This window comes from Perissodus microlepis, chromosome 20 (genome assembly GCF_051167445.1).
Source record: "Perissodus microlepis isolate ML-2025 ecotype Zambia chromosome 20, ASM5116744v1, whole genome shotgun sequence".
NCBI lineage: Eukaryota > Metazoa > Chordata > Actinopteri > Cichliformes > Cichlidae > Perissodus > Perissodus microlepis.
The window spans coordinates 3583860-3600194 of record NC_140480.1 but is presented as its reverse complement, the minus strand read 5'-3'; the positions used below and the strand labels follow the sequence as shown (position 1 = coordinate 3600194).

The window sequence follows — 16335 nt, the reverse complement described above, 5'->3', positions numbered from 1 at the left end:
AACCGGAAGTTTGCTGTTGCTGAGAAACCGGGTTGTAAACGTCTTGCTTTAGCTAGAGTCGTTTAAAGGCCGCAAAAAGAAAAAAATCAAACAAAGTAATATGGACCAGCGTTTGTAGATCTTCTAAATATGTCAAATCGGGATCCTTTCCCCTCTCCGAGGGTAGAAAACGACCTCACTCTCTGCGGCTACAGGCCGCAGCAGGTGCGTTGGCTTTAATAACTATAACTACGACTTTATCTCCTAAAGAAACCTCCGGGAGGCGTTATTGATGCTTTGTGTTCAACAAGTTATACCAAAATATACTTTTTACACTAGTAGCACTTTATTATTAAGCGTGTACTATGTTTTGCTTAGTTTTTTGTTTTGTTTTTTTATGAAATTAGGGTGTAATTTCCTTGTAAAAGGGCAACACTTTTTTTTAGGAAAGAAGTAACAAGTTATACTGTAAGTAATTTTAAGAAGTGAGTAAGTACCGAGTATTTTAGCCGAGAAAATAACGATATTTCCAAATTTTGCATGATAAATATGGTGTAAAAGAAGAAAGAAAGAAAGTAATTACATATTATTAAGTGTACATGATGTTTTTGATTTCACAAAAACTATACTGAAATTTTACTTTACACTGGGGGAATTACACCCTTAGTTGCAGGCTGTATTACAAGGTGTTACTTTTTAATAAGAATACCATCTGGGCCTCATAAATATAAGTATAAATATATACATAAATATTCTAACACATTATATTTTTGTTCTTTACTTCCAGTGTTTTGACACCTGTAAGTTTCCTATTTTCTTAGTCTAAAGGACTTTTTGGTCTGTTTTGAAAAACTGGGATGCTACAACTAGTGTTTTCTTTTGGACCTAATTGTTTTCATGAGAAGGTCACATTTACTCCTCAAATTTGGATCTCTGTTTACATCTGTTTACACACATAGATTTTTTAGTACTAACATAAAATATTTAATTTCAACATCAGAATTGTAGTATCTATTTATCTATTTTTTAAAAAAAATTGAAATGAACAGAAGTACAGAGCCAGAGGAGCAAATAAATATCTTGTTGTCTGGATTGGAGCAGATTATTTGGCTCCTTTGTTACTTTTATTGTCATTTTAAAATATTAATGACATGTTTTGTTTTTTTTAACTTACCAGGGAACACGGTGGCACAGAGTGACTCACACAGTCCTAGTATTCCCCTGCTGAAATTATGTATAACCACTGCTTAACAGTGTGATAAATAATTAAGGACTGAAAAGTAGATTTGGACATGGGTAACTAATCCTTATAATGTCACTTGATATGTAGGTAACTGATAAATGAAGTAAATTAAATCTAGGTATGCAGTATTTAAAAATACACTGTAAAACATTTCAAAGCATGTTACCTAGTGCACTTAGTTATTGTTATCTAATGAAGTTATTAAAAAATTGAACTTAAACAAATAAGAATTATAAAAACCATTTGTAAGATTTCATTCTACATGGATGTCGTTCTATGCTTAAAAATGTAAATAAGTTTGAAATTTGGACTCTATGCATATCGTTTCTTTGGAAATTTGGAATTAGTCTTATTTCTTATCCTGCAGAAAAAAACATACAATAAACCAACTCACATCGCCCAGACTGAGGAACCTTGGAGTCGCCTCCACGACACAGCCACTGTGTCCAGCACCCAGCGGAGTATTTTGAACTGTACACAGGTATGTTGTCAGCATTCACTTATGAAACCACAGAAAGGCTGAAGTATCTCTACTTTGAACGACTGATCTGTACTCAACCACAGACTCCAAACGACAGCCTTGACCTTCAGCTAAACGCGGTCTACGATCACCACAAGAACTGCTTCTGGAGCAAGAACCAGATTTTGTACCAGGAGACTGTCTCTGAAGACCACAGGCGGGTGTTTGTGATGTTTTGGCAGTGGTGCATCAGGTAGTTCAACTGTGTTAACATTATTTGTATGTTCTTTTACAGGAAAGAGGCAAACTTAGAGACGGAGGAAGCAGAAAATGGAATCACGATGTGGGTCGACAAACAGAGGCGCTCTATTCGCATCAGCTGACACACAGGTAAAGCTTGGTTAAATCAATCACAATGAACTGCAAATGTATCATCAGCTCAGAGAAACCTAATACTTCTAAAACTGCGACTCCAACCCTAATCCACTGACCCTGGGAGGAGTGTGTCTTTGTCTGGAGTCAGGTGTGTCCAAATACAAACACAATGCACTTATCTTTGCTTCACAGGCGTCTTCAGACAGGGGCTGCTCTACAAAGCACAAGAACTTCAGCTCAGCATGAAGCTTCAAGAGCTAACATCTCTAACAACTGCTGACCTCGGCCCTGAAAATAAACGAGTTCTTTCAATGCTTCTTTATTCTGTTTGTGTTTTTCATTAAAGTGAGCATTAAAGACCAGTGTAGAAGAGAAACAGCAGAACATTTTATTCAAATATATAAACACGAGCCAACTGTTAAAGACACATATGACACAAGATATTGGCTGCATAAATAAGAAAATGTGCAAATGATGAAAACTAATGACAGATATTATGTGTGAACACTTTTCTCTTAATCTGATTTATAGATCCCAAATACAATTAAAACAAAAACAAAAAACTGCAAAAATGGCAGATTAAGGATTCTGAACATTAAGTGAAAAAATACACCCAATAATTCTTTTTAAAAGAGTTTCAAGGAGAACAGGTCATTCCAGGGGGCTCATGCCCTGGCTTTTCTTTCAAGACACCGTCTGACGAAAGCCCTCTCGTCCCACTGGTTGGGGGAGAGCATGTGGGGGCCGTTATGGATGCAAAGGATGGTCATCTCCTCGGCATACGTAAGATTCTGCAGCAGCTGCAGGCAAACACAGCAGGAAGAAATTAAGAGCACAGGGCTGTCAAGCATTCATATAAAACAAAAAAAACATTTCAAGATTAAATAAAATAAAAAACCTTTTAGCCAACAATCGACTGTTTACATGAACAGCTGTTGGACAGCAGCACTATTATTAGTTTTTTCAGTCCAACATCCATATTTATTTCAGGATCCCAAACTTTGAGGGAGATACGCGATATGGATAGAAGCACTGCTCAGTCGGGAAGCTCCCGGTTCAGTTTTCATGCTGATGTTAATGTCAGAGGAGGTTTGGAGCTCTGTGGTTATTGAGTCAGCAGAGTGTTGGTGACTGAGCATTATGGGCAAATCTGCTATGTACCTGCAAGTGGTCTGCCACTTCATGGCTGTGGTACCCAACTTATTCCCCGATGAAGTAGCAAGTAAATGCCCATTACAGTCAAAATTTGGTGGCATACTATTATCTGAATACACTGAGCTCTTTAAAACCCATTCTTTTACAAACATTTGTATGGCTACGTGCTTGATTTTATATACCTGTGGCAATCTGACTCAAAGATGAAGTGATGCAGCCCAATACTTTAGTCCAAACAGTCTGACTATTTGGCATAAAGTGGCACATAAACAGCTCCTTGGTACCACTGGGACTTTCAGTCAGGCAGTCTGCATGAACATAGAACACTTACTTTAGGTGTTATGAAGAAGTACTGGGACGTTGTCTCTTTGCAGGCTGTGCGGACCACAATGTCAAAGACTCTTCTTTCATTTACAGGATCCATTCCCTGCATAAAGAAACAGGTGGGCTCAGACTCTTTAATAAAGGCAATTGATGACTACTGTTGTGTGAATGCCTGTCGGCGTGATCTGAGTTCTATTTATTAAAGTTGTTAAAATGTTAATTTCATGAAAGCGGCGGCACATAAGCTGTGCTCTATTCAAATCTGTCTGTGTGAAGTGGTTTGCACATAAATAAATGTGTGCAGGAAAAGAAAAAAAATGGGCAGTAAAGAGAAACTCGTACCTGGGTTTCCCTAATAATTACACTACCTGCAGCTCATGTGCACCTTTGTCACGGTCGCACTGTTGAGACTGTGTGTAAGAACTACCTGATTGATCTCATCCACCACTCTGAAGGGACAGCGGTTGAGCTCCTGCAAGGCCATGAGGTAAAGCATGGTGGAGACGCTGCGCTCTCCTCCACTCTGATGGTAAGGCGTCAGCTCGTGGAGCTGGGTGGTGGCGTGAAACTTCACCCGGATGCGGATCCCGTACTTGTCGTACTCCTCCTGCAGTGGAAAGACCCAGTATTCTCTTTTTTTTTGTTTCTAAAGACACTCATAAAAATCTTATCCACTCACAAAAAAGTGGATACGATTTTTTGCGAGTGATATTTAATCATCAATAAATCTACTGAATTGATGTGAGAGCATGAGAGATAACTGTCCTACCACTGATAAACTGGACAATTTAAGTTAAATTATTTTAAGTCTAGAGGACACTAATATATTCAGTTAAACTAAATTCATGCTGAATTATGAAGAAATATGATGTGAAAAATAATAAGGCAACCCTCTGAATTTCCAATTTGATGCATCCGTTAAAAATACAGATACAGTTTAATATTTCCCTCAGTTAAACAGCCTACCATATCTATTCAAAATTCAGTTTTCAATGAACTTGTGCTTAATCATAAGTGGTTAAAGGTGATGCAATGGAGACCTTTACCAAAATAACCCTGAGACATCAGCTCAGCAGTGTGCTGTGACTCTGCGATTACCTCATTCTCTGAATGCAGATCAACTTCTCCTGCACACTGCATGGAGCAAAAGAAAGCGCTGAACTTCTCGTTTATCTGTTCAACCAGATGTTTCAGAGGATTAAGCCAGCGTTCCTTAGCCTGTGACACAGAAGAAAAAAAGTCCAAATATACACATCATTACACCCCAAGAGCCGTTCTGTCACACAACAAATGATAAACTGGACAATTCCTGTGAAACCAGGTAATCACTCGCCTCAGATATGTTCTGTCGGTAGGCATTCAGGGCGTTGCTCTTTTCTTCCAGCTCTTTCTCCATTTGTTTAATCTCCTGCTCTCTCCTGTTGTACTCATCGACAACCTTTCAAGTCAAGAGAGGTTCAATATTTGTATATATTTATATTTAATATTTCAAATAAGAACATAAATGGAATAAACTGTTAGGTAAAAATAAAACTAATTGTCTGAACAAAAGGGCATTTTTAAGTTCTAATGCAGGGGTGTAAAACACAAGGCCCGGGGGTCAGTATCAGCCCAGCAAAGATTCCAATCCGGCCCACTGGACAGTTACAAAAACAAACAAAAAAAACAATACAATTTAAATCATGCTGATATTTGTTTAATTTACTACAGCAGCATTTCCTTATTATGTAGAAAAATAAGAAATACTGTTGCTTCTTTTTCTTTTCTAAATGTCTAGTGAAAGTTCTTTCTCCTGAAAGAAAGAGGAACTTTACTTGTCCGGCCCACTTAAAATCAAACTGGGCTGTGTGTGGCCCACCATGTAAAATGAATTTGACATCCCTGTTCTAATGCATGCTTATTAACATTTCCAAACTGCTTTCTTACTTAAATTACGACCACGCTGAAGACAGAAGTCCCGCAGCATAAATGAAAACCTGATTTCTATGCGTCCTTACATTTTCACTGAGGCCAGTGAAGCACTCGGCTCTGGAGCGCTCCTCATTCAGCATGGCATCGACCTCATCCAGCGTGTTGGGGAGCTTGCTGAAAGCCTGATTTAACAAAAAAAAAAAGAGCTGTGAACTCATTTGAATTGTAGGCTCTGAGGAGCTTCACTGCAGAGATTAGAATATATTATAAGGGTAATATTTTACACAGAGTGAATAGAGGGGGAAGTCTCTTTCACATATTCACCAATAAAACTGTGAAGAACACTCACATTACGCAGGTCTTCGGGTAATGACTGATCAGGCTGCATCTTACAGATCGCCTTTGCTCTCTTCAACAGCCCTTTGCATTGGTCTGTCAGCTGCACCTTTCTCTGCTCCAGACGGCTGCATTTTTGCTTAAAAAAAAGCAAACATGACAAGTAAGCATAAATCTGCGATACAAAACCTCCCGATCCTCAGACGAGCAAGCTCCCCATCTAAATACTTACATCAGTGGTCCTCAGCTCAGAGGCACCTTCTCTGCAGTCATTCTCCAGTTTGTTCTTCTCTGCCGTCAGCCCCACCGTCTCCAACGCCAGATGCACCTTCTCCATCGTCAGCTTGGCTCTCAGCTGAAGGTCATGCAGACAAGTGAATAGAAAAAAATGCAATCGTGAAATCGTTTTCACTGACAAATTATTAAATCGTAGATGTTTTCAATAATATCTGCTATAAAGATGATATAAAAACAGAAGGGCTTAATGCCATTCTACCACAGCTAACACAAGCAATGCAGTCAGGTTCCCTTATTCATACCTTCATTTGGGCCATGAATGCAGTCACTATGGTCACTTTCTCAGCATTTACAGCTGCAATTTTCTCTTTAGTCTCCTCCTCAATCTTTGTCAGGTCAATAATATTCTGCTCCATCTGCTTCAGACTAAACACAGAGGAAGAGACAGATGAGTTTTTGAAATCTCATAACCAAGCTGATGCTTCTGTGAAGAGATCATTTAAGACATATGACAAAAGTCACTGTTAAGCATTTTGTCCCTTTAAATGAAGCTTACCTGTCCTGTTTGGTACTAATTTTCTGCTCCAGTTGTCGTTTTTTCCCCTTTAGTTCAGAGAGACCCTTCTTCTCTGCCAACAGCTCATTGTCACGGCGGTCCAGTGCGACGGCTTCCTTCTGCAAGGCCTTCATCCGCTCGTCGATGTCTCGCAGCTTTGACTCACAGGACTGGTCGCACAGGAGAATGAAGCACATGTTTAAAAAAAGTTTGCAGAAAACAAGTGAAAAGTAGGTCACCTAAGTTTTACTAAAGTGTGCAGTTACACACAAAACTTTTTTTCATCAGTTTTGCATGAAGGGTTTTTGGTAATTTCCCCCTTAAAACAAACCCAGCTCATTTTGCCTGCCGAGTATTGTCCAAATTGCCTAACACTCAAGCAATCAACCCCCTCGATCGGACATGCCCCTCAGTGTTTCAGAGCACATTTATTAACAATTTTAAAACCTAATCTTATACACTTGGTGAATTTTGTTAATCCTTGAGTGGTTTAAAGCACATTTTTCTGTTACATGACAAACTCAAAGCGCACATTTATTACTGCTTTACACGGACTTTAAGCAATATAATATACTGAAATGTCTTGAGGTGCTGCTGTCGTTCCAGCTCTCTTCACACAACTGTTTCCTACCTTCATCTGCTGCTCTAGCTGCCGTTTCTCTTCAGCATCCACAGTGATGGTGAGGTACTGGGAAGGGTGCACCGCAGAGTTGCTGGTGCTTATCTTGTTTGAGTAAAAGGACCTTTTGACAGTGTACCTCTCCTCTGTTGTGTACAGCACCCTGAGGTAGGGCTCCTCAATCACCTGAACAAGACAGATCGGGGTCAGTGTCAAAATCTTTCCACCACAAAAGCAATAAATACAACCAAAGTTAAAAGCGACGGACTCCCAGGAGATTTTGATGTCAAGGAGAACAATGTGGGGTTTTATTAGTTTACATTAAGAAGCTTTTTTTTGAAGACAAGCGTACCGTTTTAATCATGGATTTGGTTCGCTCATTGCCCACTGGCACGTCATGCACCCTGTACTGGTGACAGAGGTAACTCATGACCTCATCGGGGGCGTCAAACATCTCTCGGAGGTAGGTGAAGAACCCAAAACGCCTGAAAGCCAGTAAGAAGAAGTAAAAAGATGCAACAGATGCACGGATACATCAGGATAAAAAAAAACAACAACAACAACAAAAAAAACAATACTGTATTGATTTTTAAAAAACTGAACTAAATTTATTTTCTCTCACCTCAGGGACTCAATATTTCGGGATGGCGGTCGCTTAGAACATGACTCCTCCGGAGCACAGATGGAGTTCACCTTCAAGTTCATCTTGTCACGGACCTGAGGGTCACCACAGATCAAACACATCATTAGCTTCACTAACATTTCTAATCGGATGAAATATTTTCCTCCAAGCAGGCGACATCGGCAGCCTGCAGCATTCTGACCTCGATCATAAACTTCTCCATGTCGTCTTTCCTCTGGAAAACGAACGCACGGAGGTCATGGAATGAGATGTGGTTCTCCACATACTTAGCAAAGCGGTGATCCTTCACATTGATCTGTAAAATAGAGAGCGAGTTAACAAAAGTAAACCAATCCAAACATTTAGCAAGGAAGTCTTCGTTTATCCTGTGAGATGCAATGTGTTTGGTGTTTGGTAGGGTGGTTTGGTATCATATCATCTGATATAATGCCAGTTAGGAATTTTTAAGCGATGGAAAAGTGTCTCATCACACCTCGTGCCACTCTGACAGTCAGACTCTGATGGTGATTCAGCAGCTAAAAAAGGAGCTACTACAACAAACTCCAGCAAAGCACAACACTAAGAAAACTGTTCCCGCTGAAGGTGGAAAGAAACTTGTTTCACCACTTCGGTCAAACAACAGAGGATCACTAAGACATTTGCAAGTTACACCTGAATTTTACTTCTGTGTCAGAGCTACATTATAACTTATGCCATAACCGGAATCCCATTTTAGCCCTAATCACTGAACTGGGAGTTCTGGCAACACTGAATAGGGTGTGTTCATTCTTCCTCTTTTGCACTAAATAGTGCCTGAGCCAATTTAAAGTCGTACCTTGTATACGATATTCAAATGATAAACACACACACTAGTGTTAGGCAACATGCTTACCCTCCCATCAAGGCCCAGCTACACCAGTTCACGTGTTTTGACACTGCCAACAATTGAACAGTACTTGGAAGAACATTTTTGAGGCCCTGCCATTGTTGCAGAATCACCTCTCCATCTTCAGAGTAACTCAGAGAGTACCTTAGAAAAATACTTTCTATGCTGCAGTTAGAAAAAGTGAGTTAGAACAGAGTCAACTCTCTGTGAAACTTTTGAGTGACTTAGTCGTCATTGAATATGTTAAAAACAGCCATAAAATGCATCCATTGTTTGTATTGTGGTACATTTAAACTGATTGTGAGTAAAGGAGAAGCCCACCCCATTCATCTGTACTATGTTTGTCTTATGAATATCCACCCTAGTGGGTTTTTCTTTTTCTTTGTCTCTTGTAGCTGTAATCTCAGGGGCTGGGTGTGGGGAACGTTTTTATTGTTTTTGTCTCTTATCAGAAAACTAAAAATAACGTTTAAGAATTTTCATGAAAAGCACCACAAAGGCTACTTTCGTGCTTGGGTGTCACTGTAGATAATGCTGTGTCACTACTATTGCACAATAATGCTGCTGGCACCCTGTGGCAATGGAGTCATGTTCTGAAGGAGCTAGTCTGCCAGCAACGACAGCAGCTTGTTGGAAAAAAAGAAAGGAAAATATATTTCATTTTGTTTATACTAATAAATTCAGCTGAGTGCAAGCTGCAATCACTGATAAAACATTATTCAGTTTTTTTATAACATCCGTGAAATATCATGATATAATTTTGAGGCTATATCACCCACCCCTCTTGAACCATTTATAAGCAGTATATGATCATTTAATAAGTGGCTTTTCTCAACTGGAAAACAGAAACATGGCTGAAATTCATCATTAAATGTGGAGAAAGAATCATGGGATTTAAATGCTTTCAGATACAAGTTGTTTGTTAAATCAGAACCTGATCTCATGAGTTTGTCTGGGTTTTTTTTTTTCACTTCTATAATTTAGGGCTGTTGAAAACACATTCCCACACTTCCATCTAAACTATGCGTGAAACATCTGCATAGCTTCTAAATGCTACAGAGAGCGGTTTACGTGCAGCACGTCCTGTCACAGTTCAGTGAAACTCACCACCAGCATCATGGGCTCGTGGACGTTTCCACGAAAGAGTTGCTTGTTCTGTCTGAGCCACTGGAGGGCAGCGTATGTGTCCCTGTGACGTCCTCGCAGCTTCTCCTCTTTGGCATTCATCATGTTGTTCATGTCGTTGAGCTTCTTCTCCAACACTGATAAAGAAAATAGAATAGAATCTACATGTAAATCTGTTGTGCATAACGTGCTTTTGTCAGCGAAATGTGCGCCAAAAAAAAAGAAAAAAAGACATCTTTGTTTATGCAAATTGTTTTGGGAAGCTCACTTCTAGATTCAGCACAAAGGTTGTCCTTCTCCCTGCGCAGGTCGCCCTTCTCCCCTTCGATCTTGGCTCGCTCCTCCTGAATGCGCCTCAGCTCAGCGTTGACGGCGTTGATGCGTGGGGTTACATCCGGCTGGTCGCCAACTTTGGCAAGCTCCGCCTTCAGGTCTTCGATGGTTCTTCTGGTGTTGCTGATTCGCTTCTGGTGGTCTTCCTCCTCCATCTGCTTAAGTCTGAATTTTTGTTTAATATCGTCAATCTGCAGAGAAGAGTGGAGAGAGCAGTCATGTATTAACAAAAGTCTGCTTTATGTCAATTAAGTACAAAGATAAAAAGCACAACGTTTTATTAATTTAGTCTGTACCAAATGTAAAACCAGGAGTCTTAAAAAAAACTAAAACACAGCCGCACCTCTTTGTTTTTTCGATCCAGCTGATCTTGTTTCTGTTTGCACTTCAGCGAGGCTTCTTTGATGGCAGCAGTCTGAAAAACAACAACCTCATCTTCACCACCATCATTACAGGACTTGTGAACTGAAATTGCAATATGAACTTATTTTACAGTCTCTAATTCAGAGTTCATTTACTACAAAATCATCATCATCATTTATTTATATAGCACTTTAAAAACACACCTGGTAGACCAAAGTGCTCTACAATACAAATATGCATATAGTAATAAGATAGCAGAAACCAGACATAGCAATAAAATTAATTAAAAAAAAAAAAAAAGTCAGTTACCCACAGAGTTAAAAGCCAGGGAATAAAAATAGGTTTTTAATAAAGACTTAAAAACTGGCACTGATGTAGCCTGTCTAATATGGAGAGGAAGGTTATTCCAAAGCATCGGCGCTGCAACAGAGAACGCTCGGTCTCCTCTAAGTTTCAGCCGTGACTTTGGGACCGAAAGCAGCAACAGCTCAGCTGACCGAAGGGAACGAGTGGGGACGTGGGGCTTCAACAGGTCAGACAAATAAACAGGTGCCAGACCATTTAGAGATTTAAAAACCAATAAAAGGATTTTAAAAAGGATTCTAAATTCAATTGAATAAATTTAGAAAATAAATAATGTATCCCTGCATCTGCTCGTGAAACTGGACCTGTTACAGAGTACCAGCCTTTGATTTGTCACCTTAGCCTTTATCTGTGCCTCCGTTGGCTTCAGCTGCTCGTCAATCTGTTGGATCTTCTTCACCATGGGCGCCTGGGTCTGCTTCAGGCTTGAAAGCTGCTTTTTGGCCTCGTCGCGCTCCTTCTTCACACCCTCAAGTTCCTTACGGGTGGTCTCGTACTCCTAATATCACAAGGAAACAGGAACAGCTTACACAGTTAATTCAGTTTCTCTCTCCACATGTGCGCTGTGCTCATTTCTCTTGTTTACACTCGACCACTCACCACCCATGGTTTCTTCTTCTCGAGCAACTCGATTACATCCAGATGCCTCTTTTTTTCGTAGTAACGGTTTACATCGTGTTTATTCCTTTCATTTCGCTGCTTGGCTTTCTCCAGGAAGCTTGCTTTCTCCTTCACAACGTTCTACGGAGAAGCAAAGAGCCATGTTGCCGTTACATGTCTTTAAGAGGAGGACAACTTAAAAAACGAACATGAATGAATTTTGTTGCAGTTTTTTCTTCTTATTTCTACCACATCAAACTTTGCCTGTTGGATCACTGGCTTTGAGCTTACCTCCAGTTCTCGTTCTTTATTGCGGAAGTTTTTGAGCTCACAGTGGTATTCATACATCTCTGGTGGGCCCACTGACTTCTCAGTTGCTTCCAGCAACTCAATTTTGGACATCTTGGCAAACTCGCCCACTTTTTCCTGCGTGGGGAAAAAAAGCCACTAAAACAGTGATGAAACTGTATATTTTTGCATCTGTGCAGCTTTATGTTGCAGAGGTATAAACATACCTGAGGTAGAAACTGACAGAGGTTGCTGACTTGGATGCGCAGAGCTTTGACTTCCTCTTCCACCGCCTTCTGGCTGCACTGCCGATCATTCAACATCCACAGAGACTGATTGTTCTCCGCATGTATCTCTCTAAAAATCACCACATTACCACCTCTTTTGTACCTTCAAAAACAAAAACAAAGGCTAGCGTTTAGAGTCATATCACTATGCTGAACATGATAACGCAGGTGATGTAACAACTTCTGGCAAATTTTCATTTCATTTTTGAAAAGATGAGGGTTCAGAATTCAAACTTCTTGTCTGAAAAGATTCATGAAGAATTTCTGAAAACATGTAACGCTAACGGAGCAGTAGAGTAATGTAGCGTGTGGAATGTATTTCACATAACTTACAGTTCAATTTCAACATGGCCTTTTTTGCAACCACGCTTGACATAGAGCCCGACCTTTAAAAAAACAAAGCACCATTCAATAATCATCATCAACAAATGCAGTATCTGCTATGTGAGCTCAATTCAAAGTATCATATTTTGACTGATAAAGGGGCAGGGAGATGAGAAACAACAGTACATGCGCTGCAAAAGAGCAATGAAAGATTTTCATAGAGGCATGCTTATCAACACATACAGCTTGTTTACCAGTCTGCTAACATTATGTTTATTTGCTGGTCTTTTGAAAAGAAAACAAATCCGAAATAAGTTTGGAGTGCATCAATCAATGACTTGTATTGCTCTGTGGCTTACCTTATCACCTCTGCCAAGAACAGCTGTCTTGCCAGCCAGACACAGACAGATGGCACACACAATGCTGGACTTTCCAGTACCATTGGCCCCGACAATCATGTTCAGATTAGGTCCAGGATGCACCACAGAGTAGTCGTACGTCCTGTGAGTACAAGGTAGACATTCAGGGGTTTCCTGCAGTGTTTTAGAGCAAAGATGCTCCATCTCGCCTAAAATAATTGCAATCTACACTAACAGTACAAATGAACGTAATAACATAAAAGTGGCAATACTGCTATCTTACACTTCAAATGGCTGTGAGACCTGAAGTTTCACACATACGGTACCTGTTCATCTGGTCATACTGCTTAAACATTTGTGACAGGCAGACTCACAGTGAAATACTTATTTACAACCACTCTTATCCCTGCACAGTTACTGCAATTTTGGAGACTGGTTGACAATAATACAAATATGTATTACAGATTAACTAGTTAATAAATGTAGAATAGTCTGTATAACAATGAATGTTTACTTAGTCTGCCATAATTTTCATTAAAAAAAAAACCTTACAGGCAGGTATGGATGACAGTAAGATGAGAAGTTATACCAGTAACTGACTCTTGGTTAGTTTTCTGAGTGGAAAAGAAGCTCTGAACAGGTTATCAATATCTACTTATCATCTCTGAGTGTGAACATGGTTTAGAAACAGACTGAAAAAAGGGGATGCATGTAACTCGCTGTTAAGCTCCACTGCCTTTTTATACAGAATTTATAAGACTGAGGGTATAGGATTTTTATAGACTGGTTGGATTTGGCACTTTGCTTTAAGCTAGAGCTGCCTGTGATTCTCATCCCCCTGAAGTAGAAAGCAATGGAAACAGACGTAATGATAACGGGTTCTTCATGGGGAACCCCTTCTTTAATATATCGAGTCTATTTTAACACCCGCCTTGAATGTGACCTCTTAAATCGTACAATTAGATAGGAAAGCTCACTAAAATACCTCATTTGGACTTAACTGCAGCTGCTGGACCATATAGTCGGTCTGTAGCAGCTTCCATCAGTGGGTCTACGACCTGCTCGTGTTTACAGGGCTCAGGGTTTAACTTTTAATCGCAAACTGGTGGCAAAATGTTAGCATATATGCTATGTAGGTCATCTGGCTGTAGCTATCAGCAGGTAAATCGGGGTGCTCCGGCAGTCTCAGTTTACAGACGTTGACCGCTGTCAACTGAGGAGCAGCAACTTACAGGAAGTTCTTCATGGTGATCCGAAGTATGGATCCCTCCACAAATCGACCCTCCCCCTCGAGTCCTTCGTCCTGACTGTCCGTGAAAATGCTCGACAAGCTTTTACTCGAAGTTTGTGAGCTGCTGTTAATGTGACTGAGCCTCTGCCGTTTGCTGGGTTCGGCCATGGTGACCCCAACAGGGAACCTACAAGACAACCAGGCACGTTCAAGCACACGGACAGACACCTCGCGCGCTTTGCCGAGTTGCTGCTGAAAGCCGGTTGGACCAAAAAGATCACGTGTATACACAAAGGCGACCACAGCCCCAAAGCTATCGCGAGATATGAATTTTACCCATACAATAACAAACGTACAGCATGCACCTAAAATGTTTGATTTCCAAATGATAACATACTATATTAGAAAATAAAAGGAGAGTAGAAAATACTCGAAAACATAATTTAACACGTGCAGGTGATGCATGCTGTGTTAGCGTTAATAAGAAAGATTTCTAATTAAGTTCGCAGTTCAGTTATGGGGAGTTTTAAATGTTATTATACCTATCTATGTGTCTATGTGTATCTATGTTGACCAGTTTCCCCTGAAATGCAAACTGATACTGGTCCAGGGAAGATTAGTATGATGGATTAGTGCGAAGAGTGCGAGAGTTTAAAAACAAGTGTTATGAAGGTTTTAGATTTGATTCATTAAGTCCTAAAATATAAATTGTGGCCAAAGTGGAACATTCGGAAAATTCGAAAAGTGCCTAATGGGTTTTTTTTTAATTAACATCTCCACAGGTCAAAAACAGAAATGGGCGGTGATAACATTTCTGAGGATTTGGATCATCTTATCTCTTGACTGTGACTCAGTGTAGCTGTTGAGCTGGCTGCAGGTCTGGAGAACCATGGACGTTGAAGGAAATTAAATTGTATTTTTTTAGACAAGGTCAGAAAGTTCAACTCTTTGGATAGAGTTTAATAATATTTGTAAATATAACTATTTTAAAGCCAAACCCGTTTTATTTATTTTTGGAAAAACAATTAAAGCTTGTACAGTCAATCTTTGAAAATATATACAACAGAAGTCAGCCCTTAAATGATCTTCATTACGTGATTGAATTAATCCTATCCTATATAGCTCTGTTCCCACTCTCCCCCTTTCCCTTTGAATCGGTCGCTTTAAGGGAGGAAAAACTGCTTTTGACTGAAGAAGCAACTTTAGGACTAACACACCTAGCTGTTTTTACCAGGAAAACGAGCGTTTGGTAAGCCTTGCTTTCCTGGTATTTTCACAGTCCGAAGCCTGTCTGAGCTCGTTTTAACCGTTAGAATAGCAGTATGTGACGAGCAGCCGTTTCTTGAGGTCGTGTTCCTCCACGGTTCCTCCTGCTGTGGTTAGATCAGAATCGCCTCTGTACTCATTGATCACTGCGAAGCTTGAGATGAACTCAAACTCTCACAGAGCTAGTATATCTGATCAATTCATCACCTCTAACCACGGCACGGAGCGTGGAGGCCCTGAAAGTTTCTGCCGGCTGCACATCGCCACAAAGGCTCGCAAGCGCGTTTCCTATCATCTCCGGTCAGAGCAGAGCCACCTCAGACCGGATCAAATAAGATCAGTGTGTAGGTTTTTAAAATGAACACAGACACGACACACTCACACATCATTCACGCACTCAAACACTCAACCACTCACTCACAAGCCATTCAATCTATGAGGAATACGGAGCTTCCGCTTCCGGTTTTGAAGCCAAAAGCCGCATGGGATTATGGGACATCGACTCCGACGATTATTTAGCGACATCACGTGGCCACCAGTAGTAACACAATATACATAAAACAAAATTATGAAACCATCCCTAAATCCCCAAATGTATTTCATTGAATCAATTCAAATGTAGGTATGTAGACTAAACCCCACCAGATGACATTTCAGCTTGTATTTATATAACAAGAATTAATCTATTCTTGTTCTTGTTTAGTGTTTATGCCACAGATACATTTAACATAACTATAATGGACCTAACAATTATAAATAAATACAAAATAACTATTTTTGTAGAGTATTTGTAAGCTGAAAAACACAGAAATAGATACAGCATGTGGAAGTCTTTGTGTCCTCAGAACTGATTAAGAAAAGACTGTGTTGTGACTATACATACACTGATACACACTTAAATACATGCAGTGTGATGTATGTGTGTATCGTCATAAGTCTAACCTGAATAAAGTGTTTAGTCAGTATTGTTTTTTAGTAAAACATTCAAACCTCCCTAACTGCTACAAAAAAGTGAATTTAAAGTACAAATACATCAGCGCATGGTTGAAGATGTAAAGATGTGAGCACAGTGGCACAAACTTTCGCAGCTCCT

At 40.0% G+C, this 16335-nt stretch overlaps 2 protein-coding genes and 1 non-coding gene across 3 annotated transcripts; 1 reads left to right on the top strand and 2 right to left on the bottom strand.

The window, feature by feature from the left end:
• The first annotated feature begins 2 nt into the window (after positions 1 to 2).
• cfap276 (cilia and flagella associated protein 276) lies at positions 3 to 2379 on the top strand. The gene is made up of 5 exons (XM_084916903.1): positions 3 to 204; positions 1590 to 1703; positions 1787 to 1899; positions 1978 to 2072; positions 2250 to 2379. Exons 1-4 carry the CDS (start codon positions 130 to 132, stop codon positions 2063 to 2065), a joined length of 390 nt encoding a protein of 129 aa, XP_084773029.1. The 5' UTR covers positions 3 to 129; the 3' UTR covers positions 2066 to 2072; positions 2250 to 2379.
• A 43-nt stretch (positions 2380 to 2422) lies between these two features.
• smc5 (structural maintenance of chromosomes 5) lies at positions 2423 to 15724 on the bottom strand. The gene is made up of 25 exons (XM_084916898.1): positions 15194 to 15724; positions 13978 to 14163; positions 12746 to 12887; positions 12396 to 12448; positions 12003 to 12165; positions 11779 to 11913; positions 11488 to 11628; positions 11225 to 11386; positions 10505 to 10576; positions 10097 to 10352; positions 9811 to 9965; positions 8020 to 8133; positions 7818 to 7912; positions 7548 to 7680; positions 7208 to 7381; positions 6577 to 6746; positions 6323 to 6446; positions 6016 to 6138; positions 5797 to 5922; positions 5534 to 5629; positions 4870 to 4974; positions 4635 to 4754; positions 3964 to 4143; positions 3544 to 3639; positions 2423 to 2857 (listed from the first exon to the last, which is right to left on the bottom strand). The coding sequence occupies exons 2-25, from the start codon at positions 14142 to 14144 to the stop codon at positions 2723 to 2725; spliced, it is 3237 nt and encodes a 1078-aa protein (XP_084773024.1). The 5' UTR covers positions 14145 to 14163; positions 15194 to 15724; the 3' UTR covers positions 2423 to 2722.
• On the bottom strand, positions 15356 to 15671 carry LOC146363835 (small Cajal body-specific RNA 2). Its single transcript, XR_014799125.1, has one exon.
• Positions 15725 to 16335: the final 611 nt, after the last annotated feature.